This window comes from Ciconia boyciana, chromosome 8, assembly GCF_034638445.1.
Source record: "Ciconia boyciana chromosome 8, ASM3463844v1, whole genome shotgun sequence".
Classification (NCBI taxonomy): Eukaryota; Metazoa; Chordata; class Aves; order Ciconiiformes; family Ciconiidae; genus Ciconia; species Ciconia boyciana.
In genome coordinates, this window is record NC_132941.1 from 17476066 (window position 1) to 17502145 (window position 26080).

The window sequence follows — 26080 nt, forward strand, 5'->3', positions numbered from 1 at the left end:
TGGTGAAATTAATGAAATTGAGTTAATGATTACTCATACATTTTAAAAATCCATTAGTAATAGATAAGTAAATGTTATTTCAGGGGAACACACACCAAAAGAATGTTTGTTGCAAGATAAAGATAAAAAATTTAGCTTAGAATTGCTTAACCACTTTTTTAGCATCAGTTTAAATCTTGAAAGTAATTGTTTGTTTAAGGGGACTAATAAGAGGGACTATAAGAGAGGACAATACAACTGGGAATCTAATTCTGCTCCTATTGACAATACAGAATAACAGAGATCTCAGGAGTTCATCTGGTTCAACACCCGTTCAAAGCACGGCTGACTTTGACACTGGATCAAGTTGCTCAGGGACCTGTTCCCGAGTCAACAGAAAAAAACCCCAGTATCTCCCAGTAAAATTACGTTCATTCAAGTGAGTCCTAGGAATGAGCCTAGTTCAAGGAAGTTCTTCCCAGTTTTGCTATCACACTTGAACTACTGCTTCCCCAGAATGGGAAAAGTATCATTATCTAGCTGATTCAGATTCAAAGTATGAGGAAATATTTTTTTCAGATATTAATCTAAAATTATCTTATTTCAACTAAGTATTATCACGTCCTTGGGAATTGTACCAGCAGCACCAAATATTGGTATCTCTATAAAAGCTGTCCAAGAATAATTCTATTTGAGGAACTGCCTGCTTTGATAAAGATGAAGATTTGGTAATTATTAATAAAAGTGGCAAGTGCAGTGTAAAGGTTAGAGTGTGGGATAATGAGCCAAAATACTTGGCTCTCCTCCCATCTTGACCATGTAATTAGCGTGTGATCTTGAACAAGATAGTCAAGTATTTAAGAGTAATTCACTGATATTGGAATTAAAAGTCTAAATACTGTGAAACTTCAGGTGTGGGACAACTGGCACTGTAGGAGAAGAAGGGACAGCTGATGTTGCCTCGCAGTCAAGCCAGAAATACTTCATGAATATAGCTTCTGGAATGCCTCATACTAATACCTGCAACATTCAAGAACATTGGTATGTTCATAGCAGTTTAGTCTTGACTTACAGTCTCCACACGTTCACTTCACAGTTATTCCTTTAAAACTACTAGGAGACTATCAAGAGTATTACAGATATTTAAAGTACAAATTCCACCATTGTGCATGTCTAGATTCAGCTCTTAATGTCTAAGATACTAGAAATAAAAGAAAATAATTCTTTACCTTCTTGTGTATCTCTTTCAGGGGAATGCCAGAGGTAAACAATTCTTTTTGTCTCTCTCCATTTCTTCTCTAATGCTCATCCAATCTTTGTCCTGCCTTAAGCAACAAGAGTAGTAGTTGCAAAAGGACTCTTGGTGTTATGAACAACTGTCACTATACTTGAGAATAACAATAATAATCTACTACCCAGTGCCAAGTAAAATGCTCTGTAAATCTTTAGCAGTTACCTGAACTATTGCTTGGCTCTGAGCAGAACAATGTTTTGTTGAAAAAATAAAAGTTACCACTAAATTTTTAATTACACATTAGTCTCCCACATAATTTATTTTCCATTTCCTTGGTTCTTACTGAGATCAGTGCTCTGAGTCATATTTCATCCCCAAGTCTAGCATTTGGAGCATGTAAACCCTTCCAAGGAAGCATTCCAAAAGCTTTCTGATGTTTTGGTCCTACGTGCTCGTAGGCTGCCTTTAGCCCTGCTCCCAGTGCTTCTTGGACAGCTTCCCCCTGAACAGAATCAAGATTTTTGGAGAACCTGCCATTGCCTAGGCAGCAGTCAGTGAAATCACACAGACGTGCATGCTGTTGAACAAAACGTTCCAAGCATACTAAAAAAACAAAAAAAAGCTAGCATCTAGCATGATTTTTACTCAGTTTCTTACTCCCCCCTACTCTGTACAAAAATCTCAAGTTTTGTAAGATAGCAGGACTTATGGAAAGACATGGAAAAGACATTACTATTACAGTATTAAACACACCACAGTGTCTGTGCACATATATTCATGCTTTTAAAGAGAAAAGCTAAAAGAATATTTTAAGAGTTAAGGGGAAAACATTTCTAACTTTTTAGAATTAAACAAATTCCGTTTCTTACAACATTCCTCTACACCGCACTTGTCTTCTTTCACCCATTCTTTTCTTCCTTTTTCACTTCATTACAAACAAAACAAAACAAAACAAAACACAAAGACAAAAACCCAAAGCACCTTCTGAAGGTTCCCTGAGGCACAAAGTAAGCAAAAAGAACATACTTTTTCTCCAAAGCCTGCACAGTAGAGGAACTCCTCTGCTCAGTGACAGAGCTCTGGGAGGAGGTGAGTAGGCTGAGGAGTATCAGGGAGTGCGAGAGAGAGACAGACTACTGGAATCACACCCTACCTTCCCTGAGACAGGCCCAACAGGCAGACGGGATGCGTGATACGGAGGATTCCCTATCCATTCTCTGCCTGGCTGAACACCGTGACTTAAGGGATAGCGGGCAATGGTGACAAGTGCCTGCCCAGCACAGCAGGCGCATCTCCCTGTGACTACCCCATCTTCCCAGGTGCCCTTGCATAATAGGTATGAGGCTCTGCAAGTGGAACTGAACAATGACGAGGATGATGGTTCATCTAGCTTGGAGGTGTTGCCAAGGTTAAGTCGGCCTACGCCCTGTGTCAAAACTGCTTCCATAAAGAAAAAAAGACGGGTTATTGTCACAGGAGACACCCTTCTGAAGGGAACAGAAGGCCCAATATGCAGACCAGACCCACTTCTTGGGGAAGTCTGCTGCCTCCTTGGGGCCTGCATAAAAGGTGTGAAGAGAAAGCTTCCTACCCTGGTACGGCCCTCAGATTATTATCCATTATTCATTTTTCATGTAGGCAGCAATGAAGTTGCAACTAGATGTCGGAGGGCTATCAAGAGAGACTTCAGGGCCTTGGGATGACTGGTTAAGGGATCAGGAACACAAGCAGTGTTCTCCTCTATCCTTCCAGTTGCAGGGAATGATGAGGGAAGAAATAGGAAGAGCCAGCAGATCAATACCTGGCTCTGAACCTGGTATCACTGGCAGAATTTTGGGGTTTTTGTTCATGGGTTGGTCTATGTGACACCAGGCCTGCTGGTGACAGACAGGATACACCTGTCTCAAAGGGGGAAAAGGATCTTTGCACAGGAGTTAGCACGGCTCATTGAAAGAGCTTTAAACTAGACTTGAAGGGGGGGAAAGGGATAAAACCAAAGCCTGAAGGCAGCACACCAATGTTTGAGGGACAGTGTGCTAGCGAGGTCCTTCGGTCTGCTGTCTCAGTGGAGGTAGGGGATGGAGATCCACGCGGCAGCAAAGACACAAGGGTTATAATGTGTTAGAAACTATGTAAGCGCCTGAGAATGGTCACGTAAGAATTAGGGCTTCTTCCCCCCGAAAAGGTGTCAGGATCAATAGCCCAACTGAAGTGCATCTACACCAACGCACGGAGCATGGGCAACAAAGAGAAGGAGCTGGAAGCCATTGTGCAGCAGGAAAACTATGATATGGTTGCCATCATAGAAACATGGTGGGATGACTCGCACAACTGGAGTGCTGCAATGGACGGCTATAAACTCTTCAGGACAGACAGGCAAGGCAGGAGAGGCGGTGGGGTAGCCCTGTATGTTAGGGAGTGTTTTGATTGTTTAGAGCTTAAGGATGGTGATGACAGGATTTAGTGTTTATGGGTAAAAACCAGGGGGAAGGCCAACAAGGCAGATATTGTGGTGGGAGTCTCTTATAGACCACCCAACCAGGATGAAGAGGCAGATGAAATAATCTATAAGCAGCTAGGAGAAGCCTCACGATCACTAGCCCTTGTTCTTGTGGGGGACTTCAACCTACTGGATGTCTGCTGGAAATACAATAGAGAAAATTAGAAGGGCCAAAGCCCAACTAGAACTTAATCTGGCTACTGTCATAAAAGACAATTAAAAATGTTTCTCTAAATACATTAGCAACAAAAGGAGGGCTAAGGAGAATGTCCAGCCTGTATTGGATGTGGGGGGAAACATAGTGACAAAGGATGAGGAAAAGGCTGAGGGACTTAATGCCTTCTTTGCCTCAGTCTTTAATAGTAAGACCAGTTGTTCTCTGGGTACCCAGCCCCCTGAGCTGGAAGACAGGGATGGGGAGCAGAATGAAGCCCCCATAATCAAAAGGGAAATGGTTAGTGACCTGCTATATCACTTAGACACCCACAAGTCTATGGGGCCAGATGGGATCCACCCAAGGGTACAGAGGGAGCTGGCGGAAGTGCTCACCAAGCCACTTTCAATCCTTTATCAGCAGTCCTGGCTAACCGGGGAGGGTCCCAGTTGACTGGAGGTTAGAAAAAGTGATGCCCACCTACAGGAAGGGGCGGAAGGAGGATCCGGGGAACTACAGGCCTGCCAGTCTGACCTTGGTGCCAGGGAAGGTTACAGAGCAGATCATCCTGAGTGCCATCACGTGGCATGTACAGGGCAACCAGGTGATCAGGCCCAGTCAGCATGGGTTTATGAAAGGCAGGTCCTGCTTGACCAACCTGATCTCCTTCTACGACAAGGTGACCTGCTCAGTGGATGAGGGAAAGGCTGTGGACATTGTCTACCTAGACTTCAGTAAAGCCTTTGACACCACTTCCCACAGCATTCTCCTGGAGAAGACAGCTGCTCATGGCTCGGATGGGTGTACTCTTTGCTGGGTAAAACACTGGCTGGATGACCAGGCCCAAAGAGTGGTGGTGACTCCAGCTGGTAGCTGGTCACAAGTGGTGTCCCCGAGGGCTCAGTACTGGGGCCAGTCCTGTTTAACATCTTTATCAATGATCTGGACAAAGGGATCCAGTGCACCCTCAGTAAGTTTGCAGATGACACCAAGTTGGGTGGGAGTGTGATCTGCTTGAGGGCAGAAAGGCTCTACAGAGGGACCTGGACAGGCTGGATCGATGGGCCGAGGTCAACTGTATGAGATTCAATAAGGCTAAGTGCAAGGTCCTGCACTTGGGTTACAACAACCCCATGCAACGCTACAGGCTTGGGGAAGAGTGGCTGGAAAGCTGCCTGGCAGAAAAGGACCCGGGAGTGTTGGTCGACAGCCGCCTGAATATGAGCCAGCAGTGTGCCCAGGTGGCCAAGAAGGCCAACAGCATCCTGGCTTGTATCAGAAATAGCGTGGCCAGCAGGACTAGGGAAGTGATTGTCCCCCTGTACTCAGCACTGGTGAGGCCGCACCTCAAATATTGTGTTCAGTTTTGGGCCCCTCACTACAAGAGAGACATGGAGGTGCTGGAGCGTGTCCAGAGAAGGGGAACGAAGCTGATGAAGGGTCTGGAGCAGAAGTCTTATGAGGAGCGGCTGAGGGAACTGGGGTTGTTTAGCCTGGAGAAAAGGAGGCTCAGGGGAGACCTTATTGCTCTCTACACCTACCTGAAAGGAGGTTGTAGTGAGGTGGGTGTCGCTACAACAAGCTGCCCAGGAAAGTAGTTGACTCGCCCTCCCTGGAGGTATTTAAGAGACATGTAGATGTGGTGCTTAGGGACACAGTTTAGTGGTGGCCTTGGCTGTGCTAGGTTAACGGTTGGACTTGATGATCTTAAAGGTCTTTTCCAACCTAAACGATTCCATGATTCTAGGTATTTGGATGAGGAAGTGAATCTTTGTTCTTTGTAAGTGACAGCAAACAGATGAGCAATTTTTGAAGGGGGGGAGGGAATAATCAAATAAATACATTTATCTAGTACAGTGAATTTCATGTCCTGTAAGGGAGAGAAATGCAACAGGGCTTACCTGAAACTTTCTGTTGCAGAGAAAAAAAAAAACTCAGCAGACAAAAATGAATTATTTTGAAATCTATGGAACTGACCTCAGAATTTCAGGACTGGCTTTGTCCTTCGTTTTTTTTTTTTCTTCTTCTTACTTCCAATATCCAGTCTTACAGCCTTTGCAAAGATAAAACTTAGTCTTTTACTTTTGGGACAGGGCCCTTATGAAGATTACAGGTCCTCATGTACGCATGTAGATACAGGTTTTAAAGTTACTGTGCTGGTACTTTACCTTTTCCTGATCTCCAGGAACTGGTACAAATTACTTATTTACTAGTTGTCCAAATGGACACTAAATCCATCTCATTCTTTTTTTGAAGCCTCCTAGAAAACTATATATACTTATTTAACAGTTCTTGAAACTTTGCTTGGAACTTTTCAGGTAGAAGGTCTGGAACGAAGAATTTGGAAACAGCTGAAAATCAACAGCAAACTGAGGGAGACCCTGCTAAGCAAATCATCCTCAAGATAAAAGGTGCAAGCTCCTGCCTTTTTCACTCAGTCAACAAACAACTGTTGACTGACAACTGCAGTATTTAGGTGTATAGACTTAAGTTTTTTGTCTGCTAAGTTCCTGTCCTCATTAGTTGTTTCATGGAAGATGTTGCTTCAAATTTGGTGATGGATTATTAAAAAAAAAAAAAAAAGAAAAAAGACATTGACAAATCACATTGAAGTAAAAAGAGATGGTAAACAGAAGGATTTATAATCCTATGAAAGAACTGTAGAATGGTGGAAGTCTACACATTAAAGTCCTCATATTTGTCTGCAAGAAAATTGCAATGGCTTCAAAGTGGCATATTACAGTCATTCTCTTGTTGTGTGGTCTCATGTCCCATGGCAAAACTAGTTTTCCTCTTTCTTTCAACAGATGCTCTGGTTTTCTGAGTTTGTTCCAGTGTCCTAAAAGGCCTTTCATATGTCTGTTTAATAACCCTGTCTTGGGTTATTAAACTCTGCAACTGCTTGGCCCCTGCTTCTAAACAAACCAAACCAAAAAATCTTTCCTCAAGCACTGTCAGTAAATTTAAGGAAATGGACTCCAACTCCACCAAAGAAAAGAATGTTCTCAGTCTCATGGTTTCAAATTTGAAAAGGAGTAGAAGAAATCTATATCACCCCCTCCACCTGGAAGGAGCGGAGAATGCAACCATAATCTCACTGAGGGAGATTAGATTGCTACCACTATCACTAGCAGGGTCCCAACTCAACAACACGTACCAAGTCAGGCTTGGCTATAACCACTTACTGCAATATTTAAGTACACGCTTGAAAAACTTTCACATAAATCCTTTGTTGAAATGTGACCCGAGTATGGACAGATGCATGAAGTTAATATTTATGGCAACACTTAGTACATGTTTTTGTTTAAGACAATAGTAACAAAAAATGGGGGAAGGTTTATTATTTAAAATTGAACTCTACAGTAATTTAAAAAATGTATTCAAGAACAATTGTATTAACATTTGAAGAATAAAATACTTAATGGAGTATATTTCCCATCAGAACTCTCTCTTTCACAATATCTTTATAGCTGTCAAGGACAGGGAAAATATCTAGGGTAAAGTATTGTCTAAGAAATAGGATGTATCTATTTAAAACAATTTATGCTACAGAGGTTAAATGCAGTAGAAATAGTTCTATCAATTGGATTTCTCCTTACAAAAATATAAAATAGCATTTAATGAAACAGTGGAAGGGTTATTATTCTTAACTGTAAATAATCAATGGAAGAAAATTAAGCTCCTGCAGGTCTGCATTAAGAGAATTGTGTGGGTTATATTTCTACTTATCAATGAAAAAAAGTAAACTAGGATACTTATAGTACATCTGTACAAAATTCCAGACACAACCAGCTCTGGCTGATTCCTAAAAATCACAAGATAAAGTTCCAGTGCTTCCGCCTAGTAAAATGTTGGTGATGTCTGCTGAACCATTAAGTGTCCTATCAAGATCTTTGGTATGAGATTGTTCAGTACTACGACCTACTACTTTATAAGATGGATTCAGGTTGCTCTAGAATGTATGTCACTGGGAAACACACAACTGCATTTCCTGTTGGTAACTACTTCATAAAATTATTTGAGATACAGTGTATACAAAAGCATGCATGCAAACAGATGCTTAAACATGCATGTGCATACACACACAACATAAGTATTAATCTATCAACTCAGCTTCTGAAAAAAGGATGACAGAAGGGAGCGTAAAGACAAGCTTTTAGTCACCTTGTGAATTTCTAGGCTAAAGTCCATTCTTTCTAGATAAAAATTTTCTTTCTCTCTTTTTTTTTTTTAAATGTAGCAGCTTTATAGGCAAAGAAGAAAAAACTTGTAAAAGTGGGTTTGTATTTGCATTTTGTTTGTTTCAAATACCTGGCCTAAATTTCTACCATCATGAAATATGATCTTTCACTTAAAAATTTTGGGGATATGGACTGTTTTATGGTTCTCACAACAGAGCAGTTCTTATTCTTACAAAGACAAGTCTGAATGTGAGACTGATCCAAAGGTGACTTCAGACTGACTGCATTCATCAAATACATAGCGCTACTTCAAGCATGCAGGTAGTCCCCTCTTTACTTACATGATTGAAGCATAGCAGTTGGTGCAGTAGATAAGACACGCTAAACTCTTTCTTTCAGATTTTTTAGCTTGCTAGGCTGCTGATAAATGTTATAGACTGAGAAAGGTGGGTGGAGTGGGACAAAACTATATGCACAAAATGAAACACTTAATAAAACAGAGAATGAGATTCGAGGAAGTACGTTTATGCACTTTAACATATTTGCTTCTAGAAAAATAAAACACAAAAAAAGCGCACAAATATGAGGAGGTAAGTAGTTTGCACAGCTATGAAAATCAGCCATAGACTATTCTATGGGTAGGAACAGCTTTAGCATGCTAAGTAGTGTCTACAGTATAGACCTTAAAAATAATAAATAATATTTTAAGCAATCATATAAAGTTCCATGTAATTCTGCAGAATATAAAACAAACAATTTTAGGGAAATGTGGAATTAAGCACTTGCTGGGCTTAATTTGTAAGCATCTTTAGAACAGTTAGGATTCCTAACACTAGCAAAATACTATTATCCAAAACACTATGGATGACTTAAAAGAAACATTATTTTGTTTTGCTTTTTAATGCTTGTAACAGAATGACGCTTTTGTGCTCCTAGTAATAAAACACTAACTCTGTATTGTGTTGGCCAAGTTGTAAGAAAGTACCTAACCCCCATTCTACAGTTAAAACCTCTTGCTGACCTTCAAGCTCTGCTTTGGGTAAGCAGCTTTATGGAGAAAGCATGTACCTGATGTGTGCATACAACATCGTATGGCCCTAACATGCATACTGCAAAAAACTGAAAAATTGCAGTGAGTCATCCAGTGAGTCATTAACTCACTGAAGTTAAATAATCAACTGTAGCACTGGACCCAAACAAGGTGACGTGGATGTAATTTTTCCTTCATAAAGAAACTTGTTTTCACCTTCCTCACCTCCCATATCCACAGATTGGTACATATAGTCCTGTTTGATCAGGTTCAAAACAGAGTTTATTAAAGGAAAAAGGAATGAAGAAGGTGATAGGCACTAGGGTAAAAAAAAGATAAAAACCAACCAACCAGGAAGCATTCAGGACTTCATGAAGAAGTGTCTCATTTCAGTCTTGGAAGTGTTTTAGTGCTTTCCTGTTTAATGATAGTGAGAGTAGGAATGTAGATGAAGGGTGATAGGATTTCTGCCTACAGGATAAACTACACCTCAGAGCTGCCAAAAATCTATCAGCCCTGCTCCTTGGTTCCCATCCTGCCGAAGCTTAATGTTGGACTTCTTTTTAACTCCAACAACCAGAAGCAATTCCCAAATGCCATTAGCTTGAGCCATCAAAATGAGATGCCTCCCACCAGACATCATGCAGCTCTGTGGCCTCTTGTCTTTTTTCTAACTTAAGGAATTAAATACTTAATATACATGATTAGACACCACTGCTGAATATTTGAGCTAACACCCAATAGAGGTAAAGGCAGTAGTTCACACCTCCCACTGTTTTTTTGTTACAAGCTCTGTGCAAACTTCTGTCTGCACCACCTACATCCAACTTCACATTTTTGAGGTTTTCTTTGCTACTAAAACAGCGAAGGTCTCTAACTTTCTTTAAAGAAAGAATATCAAAGCTGAGACTGAGGGGAACATCATGGAAGTCTCAAAGATTTATTTATGTGGGAACCTCCTGGCCCTTTTCAAGTCCAGATATAGATCAAGCAAATGAGACACAGACAGAAAGGAGTTCTCTGCAGCATTGTCTATGCTTAAATTCTTGTGAAAGCAAGAAATATTTTTAGCACTTGCACCTACACTAATAATAAAAGCAGGAGCACTAGCAGCGTTGTATTTTTATCATGAAGCGTCCAAGAAGGCCTGGATGTTGCTGCAAAGTCAGCCAAATTTCAGCAATGCAAAAACCAGCTGCATTCTCCAGCAGTACAGTTGTAAGGACAAAGTTTTATAGAATCAAAGACAGCTGCGACAAGCTTTAAGTAACTGCATATAATCCTAATTCCATTCCCTGTTGCATGCAGGTACATTAGAGGAATGTGGATTAATGTTGCTATATGTTGGACATTGATTTTAGTTGCAGCTCCAGAAAAGAAGAGCTAACAGAGCTCAAAGCCAATGAAGTAGCATTTAAATACTTATTTAGTGTTGGAAATTTCCAGAAGTCTTGAGACAAAACTCCTGTAACAAATTGCAAGGACAGCCCCACACTTCAGGATGAAAACGTACATCTCCTACTAGCTTGGTTAAACAAGACTAAAAATTTTTGTCTCTGTAACAACTGTTGGCCAGACCACACTGAAATATAATATGAGTAGATGTTGATGTGAATATAAAGGAATCAATCAAAACAATTGCTAAGTTGAAGGAGAAAGAAAAAAGAAAAGAAAAAAAAAAAAAGGCCAGAAAAATGTTTGAACCTGTTTGATCCATAGCCTAAAGCTCAGGTCCTGCCAGAGAAAATACTTTTTTTTTTCCAAATATCTGGGAGAGGCATAATGGAGTAACAGCACCATTTTCTGTAAAGTAAATGATCTGTTTAAGAGACATTTTAGGCCAGTTTGAAGATTCTGTGCATGTTTGTCTGATTTTCCAAGCCACCAAATCATTCAGGAGTCTTCGCAGACCGGAGGCCTTTGATTTGCACAGGTTCTGGAAGCAACAGGTTCTGCAAGTTCTTGCTTAAGGTCAGCAACATAATAATCTGAGAGAATCCTGAAATAATAGACCATCCTCTTAAATCCCATGTATGAGGAAGACACTGACCACTGGACTGCTGGCATGTTAGCAAATGATCTCCGAGACAACATTAAAAGATGAGTGGTCCTATTTTGTCCTTAGACACTAATATGAGCTAGCTCAGACTATAAACTTCTCCCCAGCAAAAGGGAATAGGTGTCTGGTCTGGACCCTTCCCTGCTACATGTCTGAAAAGGGAATAGTATAGCAAATTTACATGTGCATGACATGTGCCTATAAAATGTCTTCTGCTCATATCTGAATAGCACCAAGCAAAGATGTCTGTTGATAGCCAGCTGCTGTCACCCACCACTTCTCGCCCGCTTGCAGCGCTTTTCAAATCAGGACTGAGGGTACTTTATCCCAGATGCCATCTTTTATCTCTGCAGCGATGATCTGCCACCTTCCCAGTAAAGGCAGCAGATGGGAAAGAGCTGCTGCCCCAACAGAACAATTCATCTAGCTTGAATTTCTCTTGAGTTTATCTGCTCTAACACAGAACAGAACTATGAAAATGCTTTTCAATAAATTTATTAACTCTTTAATAGCAGTGTGCAAATAACTGCTCCCTCTAGAAGACATGAAGATGACTGGTGCCACAAACTTGTATGAAAGTTTGCACAGTTACTGGTTTTCATCAGACAGAATGCTGCCTGGGAATGTCTCTGGCAGAGTATCAGGAAAGAGTAAGGATTATCAACACTGCTTGTAAAGCATCTGTAAAGGGCCTACCCTTTCTAAATTGAGATAGATATTCATACGATACAGCTATTCTTTGTCATTTTATGAAGTCATCAGTAGGAGTTCCTAGAGTAAATAAAGTAGTAGAAAATAGTAGTGAGCTAAATCACTGACCTGCCACATGGCAGAGGCATCCTGTTTTAACAGAGTCTGCAGAAAGCCACCTTCTGGAATGAATTGGGAGAGCAACCAAAGAGAACAGTTAAAGAATGTTATGAGAAAAAGATGAACGTTCATTGAGGTTGGGGTGCACATATTTCTCACTGAAAATTACAGAGACCTGCCAAGCTCTACAGGCCTGAAATCAAAAGTTGCAATCCTGGCTCCCAACTCACTCTTTCTTGTGTCTAGCTCTCTATTTCACTCAATTGCAGTGCCATAGGCCTTCCTCTGCTCCACAGCACTATGCACTAGAGGCAGCTGGTTTGCCCAATTCCCCATGTTCTAGAAGGAGCCCTTCAAAAAAGCATATGTCCTGACTTCAGATTACGATTATGGTCCCTTCCTATCTCATAGCCCGCACTCCTGCACTTTTGCCACCCATCCACTCTTCCTCCCATTCTCAACACAGTCTCAGAGAGGTAAAAATAAGAAGACCTAAATTACAGATTTTGAGCTGGTTTGCTCCTGATCTCCATTCCAGCCACAAAAATAACCAGTTCCTTCACCTATGTATGATCAGAGGTGAGCCTAAACTTCTAGATGCAGCTGCAAGAATCCATGGCCTTTCCAAGCTCCTCCTAGGAACACAGTGATATAATTTGCTACTAATGCAGGCACTCGTTTCTCATATCTGAAAAGTAGATGCAAATTTTCCAAGAATCCCAGTAATTTAAAAAAAATTAAAAACCAAAAACCTTTATTGGCCCACAGTAAACAAACTGCACGTAACTGCTTGGTTTCACTGTGTACAAGTAATTGGTACTCATTATTTCCAGGAAATCACCGTGTTTACCTTAGCCAAAATCCTGATCCCAGTATCATAATTCCTGCCAAAAATATGTTGTACCTTCAAGCTCTAATTCTCTCTGATGTGAAGACTGATGTCATCACACAATGCTAGAATGAAGGAAAGCCAAACAGCATCTGACATCATACTACTTTAGTCCAGAATTAAAACAAGATAAACAGTTATACTCACCAAGTTAATCTCTAGAACATTCTGTAAATCCTTCTGAAAAAAAAAATACTTTATGAAACAAGCAGTCTTGAGCACATCACAAAACTGTCTTTTGAATGGTTGAGAAAATAAGACTTTTAAAGCTTTGTCTAAAATAGGTGAAAAAATTTCAGCCAAAATTTTGAAATAATTTTTAATTGAGCTGCTAAAGACAATTTCCAGGAACCTATTTAAAGTTTTCTAAGATTTTTTAGCTGTATCATAAATTGCCATTAAAAAAATCAAAATACTGCAAGACCAAAAGCCAAGAACTTGGCAATCCCTTTTGAGATGTCCAAATGCTTCTGATTAGGAATCATTGAATTGATTGCATTCTGAAACAAATGTTTATGAAAGAAGCCACAGTGAAAGATTCCTCTAGATCAGCAAATATTTCAAAGAGATGTTAAATACTTAGCATGTAAACTCACATAAAAGTACCTACTTTCAGTGCATTTTATTTATCACAAATTCCACTCATTCTATAGGTGCAATGAGCAATAAGAAAAACAGTGGCATGATTCCTCCCTAGAACATAAGGCAGACTAATTTAAAAAATAATAGTAAAAAACCCAGGCAATATTTGACCTGTGACTGTTACAGGTGAACGTGCTAGTTAATGAAGTCTGTGTTAGTGGCAGCCAAGTAATGGATTCCCTCATCTGCTGATTCAATTGAAATGAGAGCAATAAAAAATTATTTTAAAAAGAGCCAGGGGGGAAAAAAAAATCCCACTGAATCTAGCACTACATGTGCTAGAACTATTTTGCTCCACACTGACAGGTGCCCCTACCCCTAGCATTCTTCCTCTTGGCCTCACCATATAACACAAGTATGCCACTTCAGCTTTACACCAGTAACTACTACTAATTAAGCAACAGCCTTCTCTGTAGCTGTTCCCTACTGTAGATATGTGGAAAAGGAAAAAGTTGAGTGCCTGCCTTCTGTTGTGCCAAGCACTGAAGCTACAAGCAATGCTGACAATATTTTCCTTAAATAATAAGAGAATACATTGGAGCTTGGAAACAAAGGGTGGGGAAAGTGAGAGCCTCCTAAGGGGAGTTGGGGAGGAGAAATATAGAAGGATTTGGCTTCCCACAACAGTTCTCACACCTCTAAAACTACACAAGGCTGCCCAACACTTAACATACACTGCAGATGAGATATATAGCACCTGGCTACCTTAACACCTTTGTCAGCTCATTACTAGATATCTAATGTAACTAAGTGTTTTTATTTCACTTTTGCTGCTGTTAAAATGTAGGCCATCAGGGCATGATCCTCTCCAAGGCAATGTTTTTTATCCTATGGCCTCCTTCAAATACCATTTCGGATGAGTTTGACTAGTGTATTTTATAAGAGGATGTCTCTGGAATAAAAAATGAGAGCCAGTCAGCAGTGAGGCTGCACAGATGTCTTAAACTAAATATTCTTTAATATGAGAATCTCTACAGTTGACACTCATCTGTTATGCTGAAAGACCTCAAACACATTCATAGATCACATATTGAGATACACATTACTGAAATGGTAGTTAGTCCCTGCAACATGACAAAGCTTGTTGAAGTGAGGCATTAATGGAAGATGTTAAAATTAATGACTAATCTTAGATGGGCAACATGTATCAATTGAATTTGGAAACTGCCCTGAGCATACCTAGATCTTTTAAAATACTTTCCTGACACAGCCTCTAGTTAATCCCTGAGAGTGAGCCTACAGCTAGCATCATCAAGCAAGGGCAAAAGTTCAGTACCAACAAAGAAGAAAGAGCAAATAATCAATACAATCAGACCACCTGTGGTTCCTTTTTTGGTTTCTTCTCCAAGCAGCAATGAGATCAAGATTCATGCAATTTAAAAAAACTCTAACAACAAAGCTAAAGGGTCCTCAGCATCTCTGAAGTGAGTTATATTGGTTAAAAAATTACTTTTTCTTTAAAGATGCAGACCACTTATTTTTTCTTTTTAATAAACCTGAAAATATTGCAAATGGTACTCTGCAGAATATACGAAGAATCTGTTCAACAACTTGAATACCCGTACTATCTGCAAATGACCTACTTTCTCTGTAGTTGCCCAGCACATAATAATCACTGTATATGAGACAGAAACTGCCTTGCAACCAGTCAGGTCACCACCAGAGAAATGGCTATGTCTAACTGAACTGAGATAAACTTATATCAAAGTAACAAATACAACACATGTATTTCTAGCTTGTCACCAAGCACATTTAACATATTTTGCAACACTCTTTACTACTCACATGTGTATACTATTGTAATGACCTGAGTGCAGAAGCAGCTTTCTACTAACAATGTCTACCCTAATTCACAGTCTCCCACTCTATCCATGTGACCATGTCACTCTCCTCCTTTGGCAATATATGTATTCAAAATAGCAAAGGAGAGAACCTGTGTGCCAGACCTCAAGGCCTTTTCAAATGTGATGAAAGCACCTACTGATGTACATTTAACTGAAGTCTAGCATGACTTGGGGTATGCATCTCTCATTTTGGAAATCTAGGACACTCAGATTTTATCCCAAATCCAAGTAAGCGTACACTTGTTCATCATAAAGTGGGCTACTTGCATGGGTTCTGACTAGCATGGAAGAAAATATTGGTTTTAATTGCATGAGAGGGAAGCAGACAATAGGTGGAAAGGACGGAACTTGTCTGTACAAATTCAAACTTTTGCAGACATCAACATCTGGATGAGTGCCCAGACTACCCTAACAAGGGAGGAAAAAAAAAAGAAAAAACAATTCCACTGCACTGAAAAGATGGACTTCTAAAACAAATCAGATGTTTCACACTGTAGAAGTGTCTATCTTCCCCTAGTCAGCACCGAATCTAGATGAGTAGCTGAGGTATAGATGTCATCACCATAGATATAAAAAAAAAATGGTTAGGGTAATTCTCACCTTGCATATAGGCCATGTGTGAAATCCTAGACACTCAAATAACTGGGATTCTTGCAACAACTTCAACAGCATCATGGTTTTAGCTCACACAGGTTACCTAGTTTAGATTTTGCTTTTTTGATTATGCATCCTAAGAAAGAGCATAAATCAATGCAAATACCTCTTGGAATCTTCAGCAGCACGTCAACTTGCATTTAAATCTTGCATTATTACATCTGCAGAGGAGACGTATAATAACACTGAAATAATGCAACACTAATAAAGCTTTGTAAACAATCCTGTAGATCATGAGAACCGTTAATCATCCAGAAATTCAATCTACAAACAAAATGAATGAAGTAGGGTTTAGACTCGGTTCTACAGCATCTTTAATACAAAGTGTAGTCTACAGTAAGTTACACTGGGGTGCTGAGGGGATGGGAAGGGGGTGGAGACCTACATCACTCATTTTTTAATTAGGAAAACCAAACCCAACCCAACCGAAAACCCCAGCACCTACAGCTGCATGAAACAAGCTCTCCGTTTCCATTTTTAGTTACACCTTGGCTTTCCATACTTGTGATTTCAGATGTTTACAAATGGCTAGAAATATTCTTATAAAGCAATCTACTTTGTATTCCATCATCAAAGATTGAACCATATGTTGGGGAGACATTCATTATTGTAGTAAATTAAATTCCTCTTGTTAAGAACAGTTCATAGTTTACATTAATAAATGAAAATAACTGATCAATAATAATGTCTTTAAATGCTCATAATACTTGGAATAATCAAAATATAACTGTGGTTATATCAAGATTTGTCTTGGATAAGATATTCATTCCAATTAAACCTACAATAACAGGTTTTAAAAATAAAAAAGGACCTGATCTGAAGACTTGAAGTAATAAATGTACTTAATTAATATGCTGCCTTTAACCTTACATCTCTTGTTTCAGGCCAAAAATCAAAGATGTTTTTGGCTATAACGAGTCCTACACTTGGAAGATCCTAAAAAATAATGGTAATATTCAAGTGTGTGATTAGAAGTAAGCACGTGCTTAAGTATTTTGCTGAATAATGGTAATACGCAGTAGATGGAGCTCAATGTCTACAGCTACATCTAGAAATGCTGGCAATTCACAAAGAAAAATGTCACTGGCTGTAGACTCCCACATTTATTCAAAATAGGAAAGAATGACTGGGTATCTTGCTTTAAAGAGCAAAAGAGAAAAAACATTTTTGCTTTGCTGATTACTTCTTAATCTAGACACAGATCCTCAGGACAATCAAGGCCTCAACTCTATTATAACAATGTTAATTGCTTTATCTGTTGAATGTACAGTGTAATGTTTCTGCTTATGCAGCTGTCAATTAGATAAATACTGAAGACAGAAGAAATAAAACCTCTAAAGATACGTTGGTTGTTCACTGCATTGTCATAAAAGCATTAGAGTGTTTGTTAGTTGGTGGTTTAAAAAAAAAAAAACAAACCACCAACAAAACCAAAAACCAGCAGCAAAACAACACAACAAGCAACTGCCACAACATCAGAGAGAGGTTCATGCTCATGTCTTTTACAGAGTGATTATGTCTTTTGCCGTGGGTTTATATATTCCAGTTTCCATGCATTCACATGAAGAATGCAAAATCACTTTAATAAATGTTCTCTTCACTATTCATTCTGTATTCCAATAGCACTTGCCACACCTGGGAATTTTTCCCTCTAATATTTACCCAGTTCTTCTCTTCTCTAAACTGACAAGCCAGTTCACATTGTCTGGATTACAAAAACCTGAATGTTTACATTTTATTACAGTTATTAACATCTCTTTGGAATCTAAGTAACATTCCCCTAGAGGATCTTGTTTGCAGACTTACACAAAAGCTTCGTAGTCAAATGACACTGAGAGCTTTAACATGCATACTTGACCCAGGATACGACAGTTGTATGAAGCTTAACATATTCTATTGTCAGTGCCGAGTTAGAAACCGGAAGAAAGCTATACTCTGTGCTCTTGGTTTCTTTCGTCACTCTTCAGAATTATTTCTTTACTTTATTAGAAAACATAGATCATTGAAGTCTAATGCAAATAGGCAGCAAATGTGCTACATATCCATATAGAACACAAACCACAGCACATACTGTCTCACAATATAATTTCCAAATGTAATATAATAGCTAATCAATGAAGACAGCATTTTTTATTACTGTAAAGTCATGGCTTCTCTACATATCGCTACGATTTCTTTCATTGAGTGTGAATTACATTAATACCACCGTTACTTGCATAACCAAGTAAGATGTCTAGACTATGTGAGCATGTAATACAAACACACCACAATCACAGGCACAATTTCTTCACCACTGTACTTTAAATTAACTTTACAGAATCACAGAATCGTATAGGTTGGAAAAGACCTTTAAGATCATCAAGTCCAACTGTAAACCTAACACTAACAAGACCACCACTACACCATGTCCCTAAGCACCTCATCCAAACGGCTTTTAAATACCTCCAGGGATGGCGACTCAACCACTTCCCTGGGCAGCTTGTGTCCATGCTGGACAACCCTTTCAGTGAAGTAAAATTTCCTAATATCCAGTCTAAACCTCCCCTGGTGCAACTTGAGGCCATTTCCTCCCGTCCTATCACTTGTTACCTGGGAGAAGAGACCGACCCCCACCTCTCTACAACCTCCTTTCAGGTAGTTGTAGAGAGCAAGAAGGTCTCCCCTGAGCCTCCTTTTCTCCAGGCTAAACAACCCCAGTTCCCTCAGCCGCTCCTCATAAGACTTCTGCTCCAGACCCTTCACCAGCTTCGTTGCCCTTCTCTGGACATGCTCCAGCACCTCCACGTCTCTCTTGTAGTGAGGGGCCCAAAACTGAACACAGTATTCAAGGTGCGGCAGATTTAAAATCTCTTGTCTAATGATATAAGTAGATGAAACCATATGTCATTCCAGGCTATCTTCTTCTGTGCTTAAGTGTAAAATGCTCAATACCACACGCAGAAAGGCTTTTCGTTACCCTGATTCTTGAAAGGTATAATTCTCACTGCTTTGAAAAGATTAGTGCTGTTTATGTTATCCATGTCTAGTATTCCAGAAAGAATGAACTTGTTTATGATCTGCCCAATGTTCATGTAAAGTTCCAGATTTGTTAGGTGTAGAATGCAGTACTGCTAATAGCAGCATTTAACCTCTGGGATACCCACATTAGTCAAACGAAAGTGAAAGGAATAGTTTGTCTGAAGCTAGAAAGCATCACATTTATGGATGTAGCAATATACTAGATGCCATACACTATATAATAAGAATGAAGATTGCACACTAGATTTTCTTTAATTCCTTCAAGGAAGATTGCAACAGAAGGTGGGATTAAGCATTGTCATCCTGTTAACCAACAGATTACAGCACCAAGAAATCTGATCCTGCTGTCTTGATTACATTATTTTATATTGTACCAATCAATCAAAGTCCAGAGCAATCATGAAGCCATCAGTTTGTACTTTCCAAAAAGCTGGATAGAATAGTTACATATAAGGGCCTCCTCAAGTCAATGTAGTCAACAGTAAGGAATATAGGGTTATCTTGTACAAACACATTTCTTGGGGATGCTGGATACTTCTAATGCTAGATTTGGTATAAATATTCTAACCTGCAGTTTTCTAGGTTTTTGGGTTTGGTGTTGTTTTGGTTTTTTTTTCTTCACTCAGTGTACTTTTATCATTCAAGCATGTTTCTGCTTGCAATACATCTCTCTATAACTGAAAAACACCCACCAAAACCAAACAACTCAGAACTTGAGGAGTCAGTTTTCCCCCATTAAGACTTCTCAATTCTTCATCAGGGCTTCCTGACATTTGATACAATAAGCAGAAGCATCTGTACACAAGTATGGCATATGAGGTCCAATACACAGCTTGTAAAGAAATGCTGTTTTCACCACAGTAAACAGAGACAAGAGTTCCTCCAGATGAGCATATCTTTCTTCCCCTGAGAGCAGAAGCATAGCAAAGCCAGCCAACAAAATTAGATACTTGGATTGTATAAACAGTCCCTTAGATTAAATTTCTTTTAGTTCACGCTCAAGAAAATCCAGCTCTGAGGTGATGTGTGTAAGCAGATACCGATTAGCCTTTTGTAAGATTGTTTAAAGTCTGTGTAGCCTACACTCTCTACTTTTTAGTATGCAAAAAATCAAAGTTTATATTCACTTTTGAGTAAAAGCAACTTCATCACATCCTAGAGCAAAATGATAGCTAGTCTCCTCTTTTCCCTCTCCTTGTTCTACACGTGTGCAACAAAACACCAAGTCTTACAAATCCCCAAAAGACTGACGCCTCTAACTTAAACTAAAGAGAAAAATAATTTCACTGAAACCGGACTTCAAGATGTAGCAGAGTTTGTGTGATGTGGGAACAGAAACATATTCAAGTAGCCTGTTTTCCCAATCAAAACAAATAGCTGTTATTGTGATTTTCAATATGCACACTGGTGTCCCAATCTAAATCGCATCTTTGTGAATGTTGCTTAATAATATTAAATAGCAAGTATTTGCCTCAGCTTCTTTAAATAAACTAGCTATAAAATAAATATAAACTATAAACTAAATAAAAAAAAGCAGTTCATCCTGATGTGTCACTATGATAAAAAGTAGCAAGAGAAGCATCAGTGTTTGTCACTTTTACGGCCTACAGCTCTGATTAAAAAAAAAAAGTAGTCACTAGTCCTGAATTTGCAGAATGTATACATAGATTGCGGACTCACTACTGTTTGCACGATAGCCTAACTTAATCTGCAGATGGCCAGTGTTTTAATAGGTTAACCTTTTTTTGTTGTTATTATTTTTAATAGTTTACATGACAAAAGTATGACCATTTGTAGTAGTGGAACAAGATATTTCATTTTTATATCACTTATCTACACAGACCAGAAAACAAAGTTTTCAGCTATTTCCAGATTCAGATCTAACACTTGATCCCAGGCAGTAGAGCAATTTTACTTACTTTACAATGCTCAGTTAAAACCTCTTCCCAGTACCTTTTTTTTCTCAAAACTGACAGGATCAGCTTTTGGTTTGCATCAAGTGAATCACTTCTCCCTTTGTTCCACTGTGGCGGCATATCTGCGGCTCTATTACTTTTTCAGATCCTATATCAAAAGGAGTGTATGAAATACAGCTCTTCATCAGTCTCCTTACTGAAGATCAAATTTCAGTTGCATAATAAACAATGACTCTGCATGACATAATGGGGCCTTCATGCATGATACGGCTAAACTGAAAAAAAAAAAAAAAGATACATCATTATCTGCCCTTGTCTGGACATAGAGGAAATTTGTCTCCGAAAATAAGGAAACTGTATAAATAATAATAAAAAAAAAATCAATGGAAAAAAGTTTTCAAAAGATTTGTAAGTCAAAACAGTATCTTTTTAACCCTTAAGATGATTTGTAGTTGACGTGGAATTTTTACAGTAAGAGCTCCTGTCCTGTGCAGAAAGTCAGGCAACACGAGGGGATCACAACAGTCCGTTTTGGATGGGGTATCAATGAAATACTAACAATATAAAAATTCAGTTTTATGCAGCATTTAAAGGCTTTTGAAACAGAAAAAAATAACTGCTTTCAGCCTAGAAGATTTTATTAAAAGGTCCCCAGCTTCAAAATCACTGGCTATTTTAACTCCTCAATTAATACCTGTAACCATAGAAAGTTCATATATATAGTACTTAAGTTTTAGAACATCTAAGAATTTGCTGCTTATACCACCTTCAAATTTGTAGGTACTCAGAAACTCCTTAATAAGCAAGTACAGTAATGTATCCCAGAAGTCTGTATGAACTGACAAATAATTTTGATAAACACATAAACAACATATAGGATGCTAACAATTTTAGTATCACCTGGCTGCTTAAAATTCTATGTACTCTTAGGTCTAACATAACTTCAGTCCATCATTCACTTGTTTCCTAAAAAGAATTAGTAAAAAAGTAAGGTTTTCTGTTCCTACTGGTTCTATGTGAAAAGAAGTATGCAGCCTAACATTAATCTTTTCTTCATTTATAATAGCTGCCTAGCTACCCTTGCTTCAGCCATTTAGCAATCCTGTTATGAAACAGCTGCTATTAGTGAAAGAAGTCCAAACTGGCAGCATTCACAGACCACTGGGAATACAGAGAATTTTAAGGAGATGTTTCTACAACTCACAGTCAATACCCTCTGATTCATTTCACTTAGTTTTTTCAAGACCCTACCTTAAAGCCTCCTATCAGGATTATGCTTCTAAAGCCTCAGTATCAGAAAGTCTGGCTTTTCTCTGGATTTTCCCATGGAGAACTTTGTGTTCCTCTAGACCAATCCACCCTTCTTAAAACATTTTTTCCAGGCTTTTATTGCTGCTGAATCTGATTCAAAAGGGGCCCATCTGCTCCAGCTACATCATCAGGAGAGTTCTGCACTTTCACACAGCTGCTGAGGTTTCTGTCCCCATGCAGAAGCTGGAATTGCTCCACCCACCCCCTTTGCACAAAAATGATGTAAAGGAACTGATGGATCCAAAAAACTTGTGTGTCATCATTTCTATACTGACTGTATTTCTATAATGTAAACTCTCCTTTTCTCACATTTTGCGGGGTCTTAATTTGTTCCCTTAATAAAATGCACCATGAGACTTGAGAGCGCAATTTTCCAATGGAAAGAAAAAAGTCCTATCAAATACACTAATCTTACTATAAATTCCATGAAGCAGTTCAAAAAGCCTGGAGGGGTGATTGTTTCTATTAAATTCTATCAACTGCTGGAGCAGTTTCTTCAGGACTTTTAACATTTCCTTAGAATTTAAGTGACTTAACCTCCATTAAAGTCTGTAAAGACTGAAAAGCAACTACCTGAAAGTATGCTTTAGAAGATCACATATAACAAACCAAATTGAAAGTTACATTTAACAGTATGCATGCCATTGTTAACCTATAACATGCTCTGAAAATGGATTCTCTCTGACAACTTAAATGCACCAGCTTGACCTGAATGCAAATAGACTGTATATTCCAAAATACCTATGACCACCTGACTCCTGCTACTCATTCAAGGCTATTTTCAGGGCATAGAAACTTACAAAACTGCATTTGCATCTCTGCTTTGCCATAGAGTCTTGTCCAGGTAAACTTTAAAAATAAACTTAGTTTTGAGCCATAGAAACACTTGCAGAAAGTTTTCTTCAGTTATGAACACTTCTTATTTATAAAGGACCTTAAGTAAAATAAGATTAATTTGAATTGAGTAAAAGAATACACAAAGGTTCCTGGATTGTTTTAGTTAAAATACAATGGAACTATAAAATTAAGTTTAAATGGCACAACTTTCTACCCATATATGAACACTAGCCATGGGAATCAGCTGGGCTTGCTAACAGTTCCTAAATTAAATTTCTGGGCAGAAGCTGGTAAGGTGTTTACAGTGAACGTTATTGTACTATGGAATGTGTTTTTTCCACCCATTCACAGTTGATTTTGGGGACAAGTTTTGTCTCATCTCTTCATGCAGCATTAAGGAGAGGTCTTTTCTTTGCACACAGTACTTCTTTACAGTATCTGTGAAGGGCAAAAGTGAAAAATTTATTTTTATTGATAACAAATATCAAATATGAAATTTTCACACAGTCACAGAAATTAATTACAACTGAATAGTAGTCATCAGTTTCCTTACCAAACGTAAAGCATGCATTTTAGCTCATTTGACCTTGGCAAACCTCAAATCATTCAGTAATCAAGAAACAAAAGAAATTATATTATTAACATATTTTAACAGAACAAAAATAAAGCTTAAGTGAGTATACCTCGAATTACATATTTTACCTATAATAATTCACACAAACTAATACAAATGAAATTAATGAAAAACACCTGAAATCAAGTTTGGGCAATTTGTTCAGTTGAGAATTAGGCTCTTTAAATGTTGATATACTGAGCACTGTGATGGCACTGATGTGAAAATATGTTCTATATTCTCACAAATTAAACAACAAGTCTTCAAGTTCAGGGTGTAAAAATAATTTATTAGCTTTTGCTCATAAAAAAAATCAGCTACTATTCTTGATTTTTTTTAAACAGCAGCAAACAGTCAAAAAGGTGACAACTGAAAAGTGTTCAATTAAAAAAATAAGGCAAGCAGAGTGTAAATCTGTTCTTTAAAAAATCAGTGCGGTAGCACTACAGAAGCAAGGGTAGCAGAAAAAAAACAAACAAGAACTTAGTCAAACATGACAATCACCAAGTTACTTCTATGCTATCTCATCACTTTAGCCAAGGAAGCATTGTTAAAGCAGTATGCTAGTAAACTTTTATTTCAAAACTATCAAGAGTTAATTAAGATTTAAAGGCATCCCTTTGGGGGGTGGGGTGGGTGAAGTATGCCATAGTGATGGTAATTTTATATTCTATTGTTTTAAGTTTGTAAAACATCATAGAATACTGAAACCAAAATTTTGCAAGACAACAAGCCTTGACTCTACTGTTTTTGATCAATGATCCGCTGTAAGCAGAGTTTCATGTAGGAATTTTTATTGCGTATTTCTATCACTGCATCTCTGACAAGCTCAATGAACATTTGAGGCCAGAGCTTCTGCAACAACTCATTTTTCATATTGATGTCAGCTGCTTCTTTCACTAAGTTCTCGACGTATGTCTGGCAAAATGTTTTTCTTTCCTTGATTTCCTGCATGGGAGAACCATTACACATTGTATAAGACAAAGAAAGAAAAGGTTAAACAAGAGCAAACCCAAAGAACAACCACAAAAATTTAATGAATTAAAGAACATTAGCGATTAGCAAGCAAAGAGGCCATTACACACTTTTTCCTATTGGTTTTAAGTTGCACGGCCCAGGGTCCAAGTCAAGCTTTTATGAATGTGGCCACAGAATCTTATAGTATTCATAATATTCATATGATATTCATAAATTAATTTATCTGAAATCCACTTTTAAGTAGTCATATAAGTATCTTTTAACAGCATTACGATTTTTGTTGCCTTCTGGCATAGCAGTGAAAATTTCAGAAATTATTAAGCACCAGACTCCTTTCCTTCCTTCTCTCCCTTCCCCTCCCAGCTTTTCATGATTATAGGACAACAGTTGGAAAGTATATGTTTATCTATCTGCCCTAACAAGAACTAACCATATTGTCACAGAAAAATATGCCAGGATGCATCCTATCCACAGGTCCCCTGATGGACTCTGGCAAGTGCATGATTCCTAACATGTACTACATTAGATACTGAAGTAACCTGAACGTTTAAAAAACAGTAACAACAACAACAAAAATACTACACTTTGTGCAACTACTAACTCCACATTTTAGTCACTCAAACTCTATTAATCCCTGTTTCTGCAGAGTTTCTATAAAATGCCATAATAAGCTTTGAATAATAAGTTATATCGGTGCTAAATATCTAACTAGTTTGATTTATGGTGCTGTTAAAAATGTTAGGTCATGCTTCAGGCCATCAAAACAGAAGTAGTTTTCTTAAATGAGTGATAAAGCAGAGAAAATACTTTCCAGCTGTTTCACCTAAAAAACCAAATTATTAATCAATGACTCAGACTGTCATCTTTAGTAATAAACTTGTTCAATCACATTTATTATATTAGTTTACTGCTGATGGGGAACTGGAATCAGTCCTTTTTGCCTATCTTACTCTTCTCTTGTGACATCCTGTAGTATCTGCTGCCACATATATAACGCTATAACAAAGGACAAGGTGTGAATTGCTGCACTAAGAGCAGCAAACAATATATATATTTAATGGACTGTACAAATACCAAGCTTATTTTATTATATGCTTGTGCTTGTTCCATGGTAAAGGACAAGAGGAATGCCTCACTGTCTTACTCAATGCCAAAGTTTTAAGAGCTACTGTCACAGCTTTTGAAACTAAAATGTTTTCTTAATTTAATCTCTCCCCACATGCAGTCACTGTCTCTTTTTTATGCTATGGATCTGAGATAACAAAACCACAACGCAATAACTGAATTCAGTGTTTACTGAATTTGATTTAATTTCTTGCTTTATTTCCACATAAGCAAAATGCAAATAACGGGACAAATGTGGGAAGCAGGGTGCATACAGCTAGAACTCATGCTGATTGCTCAGAAAGGAGATAGCGGCTGAAAGAAGCA

At 38.4% G+C, this 26080-nt stretch overlaps 1 protein-coding gene across 5 annotated transcripts in view; it reads right to left on the minus strand.

Annotated features, from left to right (window-relative positions):
• Positions 1–23568: 23568 nt before the first annotated feature.
• The window catches only part of LRRC49 (leucine rich repeat containing 49), a 53011-nt gene continuing 50499 nt past the window's right edge, over positions 23569–26080 (minus strand). For all 5 annotated transcript variants that reach the window (XM_072869117.1, XM_072869119.1, XM_072869118.1 and 2 more), the window contains one exon: positions 23569–24619. In XM_072869117.1, the coding sequence (XP_072725218.1) occupies positions 24413–24619 (207 nt within the window). In that variant the 3' untranslated portion in view covers positions 23569–24412. The remainder of the gene's footprint in view (positions 24620–26080) is intronic.